General features: G+C 39.9%; 1 protein-coding gene across 6 annotated transcripts in view; it reads left to right on the top strand.

Moving 5' to 3' along the window:
* Positions 1 to 7,592, top strand: part of rnf220a (ring finger protein 220a) — a 100,751-nt gene extending 93,159 nt beyond the window's left edge. For 3 of the 6 annotated variants that reach the window (XM_061295645.1, XM_061295644.1, XM_061295643.1), the window contains exons 10-15: positions 104 to 159; positions 279 to 393; positions 1,730 to 1,841; positions 3,945 to 4,139; positions 4,558 to 4,632; positions 5,806 to 7,592. In XM_061295645.1, the coding sequence (XP_061151629.1) occupies positions 104 to 159; positions 279 to 393; positions 1,730 to 1,841; positions 3,945 to 4,139; positions 4,558 to 4,632; positions 5,806 to 5,877 (625 nt within the window). In that variant the 3' untranslated portion in view covers positions 5,878 to 7,592. The remainder of the gene's footprint in view (positions 1 to 103; positions 160 to 278; positions 394 to 1,729; positions 1,842 to 3,944; positions 4,140 to 4,557; positions 4,633 to 5,805) is intronic. The other 3 variants (XM_061295648.1, XM_061295647.1, XM_061295646.1) reach the window with 1 other exon arrangement.
* The last annotated feature ends 5,050 nt before the right edge of the window (positions 7,593 to 12,642 follow it).

The following is a 12,642-nucleotide window of genomic DNA, read 5'->3' as shown; positions in this document are numbered from 1 at the left end:
TATCTGATTTATTTGGGGAAAAAGGCATGTTTTTTTTTTTCTTTTAAATGATTCGTTTTTTATCTTTTCTGTTAATAAAACAAGCATTTTTTTTCTGTTGCAGCGGAGGCATGCCCTCAAACAGAATAACGCCCGAGTTCTCCAAATGGGCGAGTGATGGTAAGAAGGCGAAATGTGAAATTGCGCTAATATTACATACATCAGCAACAACTTTTTGACATTGGTCTACTTGTTAATTAAAAAAGCAATGTCATTCATGGCTTGGTATGTGTTAACAGAGATGCCATCAACGAGCAATGGTGAGAGCTGCAAAATGGAGCCAAGCACTCCGTCGTCCTCCACTCCTTCCGCCGCCTGCGTCCCACGCACCTGTAAAAACAGTGAGATTGAGAAGTACGTTTTTGGGCTACAAACTTTTATTTGTAATTATTTGTAAACTCATCACGTGTGAGGTCTGTCATACTTTGGAAGTTGGCCCAATATTTTCAAATCTTGCCGTGTGAACCAAGCGTTAATCTCAGTTAAAGTAGGAGCTGACTTATTGCATTGGAACAAGCATTCAGATGGCTTGCTCCAACCATTCCCCGGCTCACTAGTTTCCCCTCCATCCCTAAATGAAAATGAGATTTGTCTTCTTTGGTTACACTGATGTGTGTATGTGCGTGTGTGTGGCTTTTCACAATGCAGCTTTCGTGAGCTCTCCCCCCGTTTCCATCTCTTGTCTTTCTGATCCCAGATGGGTAATGATCTGGTTGCCTCCCGCGGGCATCCACGTTCCCTTGCTCATTCTCCTGCAAGATAAATGAGCTCTCATGCACACACACGCATCCACAGCCACATGTGCAGAGTCCCTTAGATGCCCTTTGCCCCCCAAGATAAATGGCCCCTCCAATGCCGCCATTGTGATTGCTGCCAAATTTGGTACTTTGGAACAATGGAGAGAGATTTCCATGTGGTTTCCACATATAATTGAATCGGTCCCCAATTTCCAAGTGATGAAGCTAGCTTGCTAGCCCGCTTCCTCCTCCTTCTGGCTCGGATACAGTTTCTCTGGAGGCCTTTCTCTTAAAATCTTCGTTTTGTTGCAGACATATTGCCATTTTATTTCCTTCTCTTTCTTTCTTTTTAATATGAGTAAGGCTGAAATGTTGTAAGACAGTAGATGAGGGGCTACCATTCTGTAAATAATTGACTAATCTGTAACAATTGATTCAAACCCTTGATAACTCTTGACCGCAGCCTGGTTTTACACAAGAAACAATAAAACCACTTACAAATGTTTTGTTGACAATTAACATTTAAAAGAATTTAATAGCTCTCTAAAGAAAGTCAAAGCTCTGTCTTGAGGACAGACAGACTTACCCGGCCGGTTCACGGTGACCACTAATGCTTTATAAGATAGAAGGCTAATCAAGGCTAATGGGCTAAAATGGTCTTTTACAAGCAATACGAGTAGAGGGTAACAAAGTTTAAAAGGGAAGGTTAGTGAGTCAGGCTTTCATTCAGTTAGGCAGTAAATGTTAGTTTTGCTTTGAAGATGAGGTACGGCATACGTTTGTTATAATTATAAATTTGTTTAAAGTTAGGACCAAGATTCAGTTGTCATGACAGATGTCTCCCAATAAATTGCCTATTTTCATGCTCTTAATTGCACCAATTTAAGGCATCTTCTATTATTTTTTTTCCTCCTGCGCCTAAATATATTTTTCTCCCTCTCTTGTTTTCTCAGAGTAACTGAAGATGAGTCCACAGCTACCACCATGGAGGCTCTGAAAGCTCGAATCAGAGAGTTGGAGAAGCAGATACTGAGAGGAGACCGATACAAGTGTCTCATTTGCATGGTGAGTATAGAGTAGAGTTGGTGATTGACTTTTTTTTTTTTGTCTGATGGAGCACCGTTTAGTTCGGGCTTACTAGCACTTTGTCAGGTCATTTGTGACCTGTAACTGACAACCCAAGATTTTAAGGGAGGTGTTTCTCAAGGTTGGACTATTATGCGACAAAACACAAGTGTGGTAGTTTCCCCACTTAGGTTCCTCACCCACTTTGTGATAGATGTTTTCTGATTCTTTGGCTGCAATGGTATGGTGGTGTTTTGTGTGTTGTGATGGCTGTTGGAAAGCTGCATGACTTTGTGTAACTTAAGTGCTTCCCGTGGCAACATGACCGGATTTTCCAAAAAATGAAAATATGTCAAAATAAAAAGTCTGGGTGGAAACGCCATTTCAACGTGAGTACAGCATAGTGATGCACCAAGTAATGGTACCAGTATTGCACGGGGAATTTCTGCTAGCAAAACTGACACGATCCAATAATTGCCAAATACCGTGACCTAAAAAAAAGAAAGAAATCTGCTGGTTATATCCTTCTCATGCAAATAAATAGATAACAAATAAATAGAAAACCTTTAAATGAGAAACTACTTTGGCCAACAATGTACTGTGCAGTGGACCCAGTATGTTTACATTTGTATGCACATTTATTAAACTAACTGCCAATTCTATCTGAGTCTCTCATCAAAAAAATATTGTACATTACTATTTACCACACAGACATTCTCAAACACTGAACTAGTGTGGTCAGCATACATCAATACTTAACAAATTGGATGATTCCCGTCTTTAGGAGGTTGATGAAATTGCGCTGTCAGGTAAAAAGAGACCTCATGTTTGTGGTCAGGATTGATTAGCCTCACAGATCAATGATAAAGGCTACATGCTCATCTGTGGTGATAACATATACGGGACATATTGTCAGTTCAGTGGATGTTTTGCGTCATTTGATTGTACCTACAGACTGCAGCCCCCCCCCCCTTGTTTCTTTTTTTTTTTGTTATTTATTTTTTTGGGGAAAGTGTTTGTGTCAAGTACCCATTTTGACATGCTTCACTTGTGGAGACACTGCAGCGGCCACATCTTGTGCTTGTGCTTGTGTGTGCATGGGTAATTACAGACGCTTGCACTTCCTAAAGGTCGCTTGGTGCCCCGGGCGATAATTGATCATGCAATGTGCTGTGGACACATGCCTCCGCTCTCCTTACCATCTGTCACCGTCTTTCATTATGAACAAGGATTTGGGCTCACATGCATAAAAAGACAAATACAGTGGATATATAAAAAGTCTGCAGACTGTGACTTTTGAAGTGAAAAATCTGCTTTAAAAGATGCGAATAAAATATATTAATTAATTTTCTATCTAATTAAAATATATTAATTTGCAATCGACTGAACCTTTATTGAAGAGATTTTTTTAAATAAAACAAATGCCAGTTAAATTACTGGCAATTTCATTCATAGGTGTGTAGAATGACAAGAAGAAACTCATTGCATCATACTGAAACCGAGACATATCATATCAAATTGTTCTCCCAGTGGATCAAAAAGAATCAAATGGTTCCACTTGTAAATTGAACCTCCCTATTAATCTTATCACACCCCTAGTATCGAATCGTCTTGGAGAGATGCGCACCCCTCGTAGCAGCCTTATCACAATGTCCCTGTTCAATAATGCCAATGATTATGGTCAACTAAATAATGGTTCAAATTCCTGGTTGGAAAGTAAGACCATATCAAATCAAGGCGCTTATTTTAAAAGTGTAACGTCAATACGAGGTAATTGTCCTATCTTTACATCATCTGCTGTGTTAATTCATTAAATGCAGTTTTGTGAGTGATGTCATTTCTGCTCAGTAACATTAAGTGGTCTCATTTATCGAGAAAACCTTCTTCGGGATGGAGGATACGTGTCCTTAAAAATATTCTATTTGCTGTGTCCTCACTGGCCGGCTCTCACTAGTATACATGCTCTCATCTGAATGAGACTTTGGTGTTTTGTATCCATAGTGCACTGCGCACGTATGCGAGTGCAATCACGACAAGCCGCCTCTGTGCTGCCACCTTTCGCCCCCTTTCCTCCCCCAACACCCTCATCCTTCCCTTCCGCAGAGGAAGCCTGCTATCCAGTCAGGTGTGGAAATCAAGAGACTAGGGGCATGGCCAGGGCCCCGCCCTTTGGCCAGTGAGGTCAGAGAGAGGCAGCCTAAATCCCTTCCCCTTGGCTTGTACTACCTGTACAGGGGCCTTGTGATTGGTGGCTACGGCAGCAGCATAAAGAGGCTCCTTCCACAGCCTCTACGGAGGGTAAGGCTTTCCCGCCCTCTCTTGACCACCTCCTCCCTCATTTCTCCGTCCTTTTGAGAGAAAAACAAACAAGCACCAATAAGATTGGATTCATTCATGGCTGTCTCCCTCATCTTCTCCCTCAGCCTGCGCCCGCCGCTTGTTGCCTGCCTGATATTGTCTGTGCGTGTGTGTGCATTAACGACCCGACGCGGGTCGCTGCTCAAATGCCTCCCCTCCATGCTGCCTTGCTTAATGGTTCTGTGGCTGATGATACTGTCGCGTCATGGTCAGTGGTGTCATGCACCCAATTGGTCAGAGTTGGTCTTTGTCGTACAGTGCTGTTCTGTTTTTTTTTGTTATGTTTTTTTACCGAGATGACTGACGTGATGGTGTCCTACGGATTTTGAGCCAACCCCTCTTGTTTCTGTCTCTGCAGGATTCCTACACGATGCCACTCACCTCCATACAGTGCTGGCATGTCCACTGTGAAGAATGCTGGCTCAGGACTCTGGTATGTCTCACATGGACACACACAGGTTGTCATCAGTCAGTCAATAGACATTTGTCTAGAATCCTTCTTATACAGCTATAACAAGAAAACTGAGGGTAACCTTTCACAGTTAAAAATATTTCTTGAGAATTTTTTTTCAAATCGTATGTATTGATCGGATGCTCGATTTGCCGGCTTCGTATCTATGCCCAGGTCTGTCTAGAATGAAACAAAGGGTGGGGGAGAAATGGCACTAATCTTTATACATCACTGTTGACATTATATTGTCCATTCATCTGTACTTGAAAGTCTAGACTAGGAACGTATAATATGAATTTGTAGTTGGTGCATAAAAGGTTTAAAGTTTTAATTTCAATGATCGCTTATCATTTTTTACATACCATATTTACACATAGCTTTTTATTGAAACAAGGTCATATTGGTGAAAGTGGAGGTTACCATGTTGGCTTGGCCCTTGGCAAGTCTTCCAGTTTTTCCACTTGGCCCATTTGCAAAATGCATTGCTGACCACTGCTTGAGGTAGTCTAACAATGCATTTGGTAAGAGTGGCCAAAAAAAATAATATATATATATATATTTTTTTAAGCTGCAGTCAGCTGACTTTATTTCCTGTCGCTTGATTACCAAAGAGACATTTAGAGCGTATAAATAAGACCTTAAATGAGGCCTTATGTTTCTATCTACCTTATACCCGCGAATCTGCTCGTGCGTGCTACCGCCACTGGTCTAATAATGGAACATTAAACTCTTAGCCCGGAGACAGCTATAAAAGTTTGAGGGCCCTGTGGATCAAAGTGAATGCTGCAGACTCTAGTTAACGCCTGCCCAGCCCCTCGCTGCTTTAAGCACAGCAAAGTAAAGCGGCTGGAACGCAGCATGACTGGCACAAACTCCTCTGTCGTCCTCCCACCAGAGAATGATTCCAAGCTGGAAAAAAAAACTGCTACCATGATGTTTGCCAACTTGAAACGTATTATCAGAGGCAGAAAACCTCCTGCCGAGAGAAGGGCCGGATTTGCAGTTTCACACTGAAAGCACACTGTGCATGCTCCTTCTTGCTAAAAGCAATCGTTCTGTTCTATACATCCATGTCGCCACATATTTGGTTAGCTCGAACTCCAATTTATCTGGTAAGGTGTTGAAGTCAAAGTGTTTTTTGCCAATTGTCCATAGGGGAACAAGAAGTTGTGCCCTCAGTGCAACACCATCACCTCACCCGGGGACCTGCGGCGTGTCTACTTGTAAAGAGAGCACCTCCATGCATCGGCCACCACCGTGGATTTCATTGTCATTTTGTTTACCCCACCCCGGCAATTCTGTGGACCAGGATGTTGATGCCAAACCTTCCCAAAAAAAAAAGAAGTTGAGCTGACTAGACTGAACAAAGGACACGAGCAGCGCTCACCGTCTCTTGCCGCCCTTGCGCACCTTCCCACAGTAACATGGGGAGACTGGACGTTCCTCCACGATATTGGATGTCATCTACCGATGGACAGTTATTCGGCGGATATCCTCACACATGTGACTCACCCACTTTAGCCCTGCTGAAAACTATTAGCTCAACCGCAGATGGACATGTTAAAAAATTCGGACCAACCAGACCCTCAAAACTGATCATGTGCCCTTTTTCAACATCCCAGTGGACTCCACTCATAGGTTGACCAGAAAAAAAAATTGATATCCCTTGTGTATGCAGAAACAAAATTCTAGAAGAGGCCAGTACATAACAACTGAGCTTTCAGACCAGCTAAGAAGAATCTCCCAGTCATAGTCGCGAGGTGGACCCGTGCTCTGCCTCGTGTCTAGATAATCCCCTACCTCTTTTTTGTTTGTTTTTTAAGGAATGCATAATCCCCCATTGAAGATGCAATTCAAGCACATGTAATTACGGTTGTGTATGTTTACAAAGTTAGAGTTTAAACATTTTGGGGTACACGCACGGAACACAAATGGATACAGTTTTCTGAGCAGACACCCAGGTGTGTACAATATTTAAATTGCGTTTTTGGTCCGAATATTTTGGGTAAAAAATGGCTGGAATTAAAGAAGCCTTCTGTATTTTCCAAAAACAATACGGTTTGAACATCTTCATTGTACAGAAAAAAAAAAAATAAAACTACTCAAAAGTAGATGGTCAAGATTTAGGTGTACTTCTGCAGAATACCTAATTGAGTGTAGCACTAAAAACAAAGTCAAGTGATGATCTTTTGTTTGTTTTTATGGTTGGGAGAAATTCCTACTTTCCACAACTTCACGCCAAACAACCAGGACGATAGAACTGAGCTGCTGCGTTTGTTTTTCTTGGATTTATTTTTTTTCCAACTCCAAAAACTCTTCACTTGGAAATACAGATCTTTAAGTTTCAACAGAATGATTCTCACCAAAAGTCATTTTCCTTCATTCTCATACTGCTTCGCTGCAACGGTCAAAAAAAGACAACCTGAAGATACCAAACTTTTCTAGTTCAATGAGTGCAAGCCTCGAGAAAAAGAGGAGCAGCTCTTGCTGAACTGGCAGCAACCTGCAGCTTAACCCTGCCCCTTATCCTCCGGCAGCAGCAGCCAAGGTGGTGGTGTGCTTTGTGTTTGTAAAACTATGTATTCTGTGGCGTCTGTATTGTTGTTAAAATTGCTGAAAAAAGAAAATAAAACATTCTTAAGTAACACGAGTGGTCCTGTTCACAAGCCCCCGGGTCGTTGTGCACATTTCAATAGGCTCATCCTTATTGTTGATTATTATCATTTTGTATTCTTCAACCACTTGGAACATTTGATAATCAGCAGAGTGAAACATCTACAATCTCATTCTTGGCTTTTACGTTGATTCAGACCTGCCCCAAAGATGACAAATTTGCACGACATGAATTATGTCAATAATTTTGTCTTGTATATTCTTGGAAAAGGGATGTCTTTCCCATTTGTATATTACATTTCACATTAATTAAATGATTGTAAATCTCACTTGACCTATTTGGGCCTTTTTGTTTCTTGCCTCTTGTTTTATAATGGGTGTAGGTTGAGAGCCGGCTGAACCTGAGTCTGGCTAGAATACTCTTGATCCTGGGAATTTGAAGACGGTAAATCTTGGTACGTAGAAAGTACGTGATTATAACCACTGTGTGACTTTACACATTCCTCTAGGAAAGGGAATATGAAGTGGAAGCGGATTCTTTTGGCCGTTCACATTATGCTTAAACGCAAGGGAGCATCGCCATCTAGCGGATTTGCAGTAAATTGTTTTGAGGGGGTGAAGGGACAATAAAACAATTTTATTTGATCCAAAATGTCAGTGGATGACACAAATCATCCAAAACGAAAAATTGTATTGTTTTAATGTTCATTATTTATATTGTTGAACGGTCTGCATATCAAATATTACTATTGTACAATAATCCTGTTTTAAAATTCATTATTTCCAAAACACATTTAACGAGTAGCCTTCTAAATAAACAATTGCAATAATGTTTTATGTGGTTAAATACGTGTGCAAAAGGATGCTGACATTTTTAAAATCATTTTTAATAGCAGGGACTGTGTTTACAAGTTAATAAATCTGACTCAAATATCGTGATTCCCTTGTAATAGACAGTAGCCCGCAATAATTCTAACAGCAGTGACTCAATCTTTCCACATGGGGGCGATGTCAGGCAGGAAAAGTGTCCCTCTTGTCATGCAATCACAATTTCAATGGCAAAGTCACCATAACACGAGTATGCAGAATACTTTAATAAAAAACGATGTATAATTTTAACGATATTCAATCCATATTTAAAGATTAAAAGTGCACTCCAATATAAATGCAAATTTTGGTAATAAAACTCCTAAACCACCTAAAGGCATTTTTATCTCATCATCACCATTTACTGAGAGATTTCCTGAAAGAAATAGAGGCAAATGCAGATGACCTCCTATTTCACAGCTATTTCAGATGGTTAAGAAAAGTAGCTCTTTGCGACACTGATGAGTTAGCAGGCTGGTGATGGCCACCTCTTGTCACTCTCTAGCACCCTCCCTGGCCACCCACAGACCTACCTGTGATTTTAACTCTTGACACATTTAACAAAATTAAACAAAAGACAAAAACTTACAACTCACCTGAATGCAAACCTTTTTAGAAAATTGCCTTCAGTTTGATTCATACAGTCAACACCTACCAAAAGTATTGCTTTCACATAATTGCAAGCCAAAAAATTAAATGCAATGTTACACAACATCCAATGTCCATACAAATTCAATTTAACAAATTCAATCTTTTGTTGTTTTACTCATAATTATCAGAGCTCAATCAATTATCATTTATTTCCAAGTAAATATTTTGTTGCCAATTGCATTTTCTCAAGCTTTTTTTGTCTTAAATTACTTCACCAATGTTCAATAATAAATACCACCACAAAGCACAAAATAATTTTTAAATATGCATGCAAATAAGTGTGTGTTGACATGATGTGCTAATACATTTCACTGTAACCTTTCTGCCGTTATTGTTACGTATGTGCTATATTTTATACTTTTTGGCTTGTTGGCTGCAGTGTCACCTGTCATGGTTTCGATCAAAGTCTCTTTGCAAATGAACCTGATACTAGCTGACTGCAACACTATTCGAGTCGCTTGAAGCTGTTGGCTTGTGAGCCGTCTGTCAGCTGTTCTTGCTCAAATACTTGTTTTGTAATTATACTGCTCTAAATTGGATCTGACATCTTTTTCAGACCCCCCCTCTTCATCTCTAAGATGGCTCCATATTTATTTATTAGACACGTTTCCTCTAGCTAAATGGCTTTAGCTAGATGCTTGAATACGTATAGCTTGTTGCTTTGCTATTGTCTTGCGAAAACACTTCCATGTGAAGATTTCATTTTTCATGATATTTTGCAGTTGCAATAACCTCCAGCTCCTTATGACACAAGCAAGGAGAACTTTGAGTACCTGAGTGTTAATGCCTTGCATCAGAGCTATTTGTCATTCATAAGTTACATCAACATGGTAATTTGGTTACTCTTCTTCTTTTTCTTCTTCTTCTTCCACTTAATATTATTACAAAAGGGTCGCAAGAGTAGAAAGTAAAGTCCCTTCTCCATCATCAGAGTGTCTTTCATCTTGATGATCCCCCTGGGGAGAACGCTGGCCTCGGAAGCCAGCATGCACGTGTTGGGACGAAAGGGGTGGGTGTCTTATATAGGTTTCCAGTGTCTTGAAATAGGAATATGATAACATGAGATAAAGGGACCTAAGCATTTGTGAGTCTGTTTGGTGGGTGCATGTACCCTACTTTCCCACTTAGTAAAAAGAACTATCATGATGATGTCAGGCTTCCCAAGAAGGTTGGTAAGTTCATCAAAGCATTTTGTTTAACTGAAAATTAAATGTGCATGCAAACTATGTTTGCATCTGTAATGGCTTACAAGAGCTCAAGAAAGTTGGCCCAAATGTTGAAACATTAAAATATCAAAGAACATGCATATTTAATAGTTTTCTCCCTTGAGGGAAAAATACACTTAAACTGAGCAAAACAAACCTGCTGGTTTTACTGAAACACAAATGACTAAACTAAGGTACATTTTTCTACAATTTTCTACCTACCTACCTACCTACCTACCTACCTACCTACCTACCTACCTACCTACCTACCTACCTACCTACCTACCTAGGTCTAATACACCTACCTAACACATCTAACATGAATTATACTTTAAAAAAACCATCAGTTACGCTTATAAAAGGAACACTGTTGGAAATATAAATTTCTCTTTCCCATGTGTGAAAGTTATTATAGTATGTTGATGATTTTATTTAAGCTTATATTGGTTATATACCGTATATGGTTATATTTCCTACTTTCAAATGCAAGTAACTAGTACTATCAAATATACGTATTACATTTTAGAAGTGACCTGCCCAAAACTGTAGGCAACACAATGCGCAACAGTAGCCTGCCTATGTTCATCTGTACTGGAAAAAAAATCGAAAAGCAGCGTAACTAGTCTTGTTATGATTAAATTCATACTTGTGTCCAAACATACAGTGCAAACTCTTTTTACACTGTTTGTAAAGGCCCTCTACCTTTTGGATTACTTTAGGTAAATCTTAGATTTAACAGGTGCTAATCCTGTAATTAAAGTCAGTTTGTCAAATGGGAAGAGTCAACTATTCTTGTTTTTGTTGGGATTTTTACAATCATTTCAAACAATGCTTTGTTAGTGAAGACTTAAAGTAATGTACACAAGTGCTGCTGTTGTAGTCTTTGCGTACATTGAAAAGCACACGCCCACTGAGACATGCTCTAGTAGTTTACCAAAGCTTCTAAAAAAATAAAAAACAATAGTTTTGTATGAGTATTTTTCTGAGCTGATTTGAAGTCTCATTCTTTGAATTTTAATAGTCAACTAAAAAATATTTATCTGTCATGTTTATGGTGTCTGTTGTGGCATGACTCAATACTTTTGGAATGTGTCACTGCAGGGCATTCCATGTTGAATATGCATTCTCAGCTTCCTACCTGCTGCAATATCAGGCTTACTTTTTGATGGCTTCCCCACTAAGCGTACATTAGCCTATGGCACATTTCTTTCAGCGGTCTTTTAGCGGTCATTTCATCATTTGGTCATTACACAAGTCACACAACACAAACAGCCAGCCCTGTGTGTCTTACTGCCCATGAGGAGTGTGAAATGAGAAATGAGGGCAAGACAGAGAGTTGCCTGTTTGTTTGTACATATCTGTGCATTGTATGCGCAGTGTTCACTGACAATAACCGATTTTTAATACTACTTCAGACATCCACCTTATGAACGTTTTGAACACGATGTGTGGTGTGTTGTACAGTAAGTTACTTTAGCATCCATGTTAATTTCAGTTTCTATGTTTATAGTTTCACGTCATATGTTAGCATTAATGTACCGTATTTTTCGCACTATAAGGCGCACCTAAAAACCTCCAATTTTCTCAAAAGCTGACAGCGCGCCTTATAATCAGGTGCGCCTTATACGTATATGGACCGATATTGAGCCACTACAGCAGGCGTGTCCAAAGTCCGGCCCGTGGGCCAAATGTATATATCTTATATATGGACAAAGTTTTAAAATGGGCCATTCATTGAAGGTGCGCCTTGTAATCCGGTGCGCCTTATATATGGACAAAATTTTAAAATGGGCCATTCATTGAAGGTGCGCCTTATAATCCGGTGCGCCTTATAGTGCGGAAAATACGGTACTGTACTGAAGTTTGATGACATTACATTGTTTTGTTGAACAAGTTTAAATCAAAGGTCCTCACAATGGTACTCACCACATGAGTAGCCCCATAAGGCTGTTCCAAAAATAACTCACCAGTGATAGGACATTGTGATTTTCTGGGACTGTTGTACAAATTATCATTTGAGATTTATGGGTAAAAGAATGTTGCACATTGTAAATATTGTCAGACATCATTAATGCGATTTAGTGTCTGAAAATAAACAGCACAGTGCTTTATTTTATGAGTGTTTGGCTCTTGCATTTAATATTAACAACCCAGGTCATCTTATTAGCGGTGATGAAAATTCAACTCATTACAAATTTAAGTGAAAACAACTGAAAAAAAAAAATCACCTAGTACTTCAAAAGAACACCCTCTCCTTCTTTTTCACATCTTCCACTTTCTTGGCCTCACCTATCCATCTCTCAGCTCTCTCCCACCCTGCATATCTGTGCCTGCATGGAGGATGAGGGATTTTGATGTTGTCCCAGACAATGGACAATTTGGGTGATTTCCTGTGTGCCAGTGTCAAATGATTTTGTCCTGAGGCTGAGCTGATCCTGAGTCTTTTGTTTGTCTGGCTTGAGCTGTGGAAGTCAGACTTCCCTCTTTCTCTCAGTGTCTTTTCATGTGGCCTGCGTGAATGAGCCCAGTCCATGGCTATTGTGGTGTGATTTAGTGATTGCCTGACTGGATCCAATGACCGAAAGCTTGACGTGCTGTGTTAACTGTGTATTTGATACTAGTAGCCATACCTTTCACGGGGATCGTCTCTCCACGT

Source organism: Syngnathus typhle, linkage group LG13 (genome assembly GCF_033458585.1).
Source record: "Syngnathus typhle isolate RoL2023-S1 ecotype Sweden linkage group LG13, RoL_Styp_1.0, whole genome shotgun sequence".
In the NCBI taxonomy this organism is placed as follows: Eukaryota; Metazoa; Chordata; class Actinopteri; order Syngnathiformes; family Syngnathidae; genus Syngnathus; species Syngnathus typhle.
Note: the sequence above shows the minus strand (reverse complement) of the source record. Positions and strands in the feature narration are given on the sequence as shown.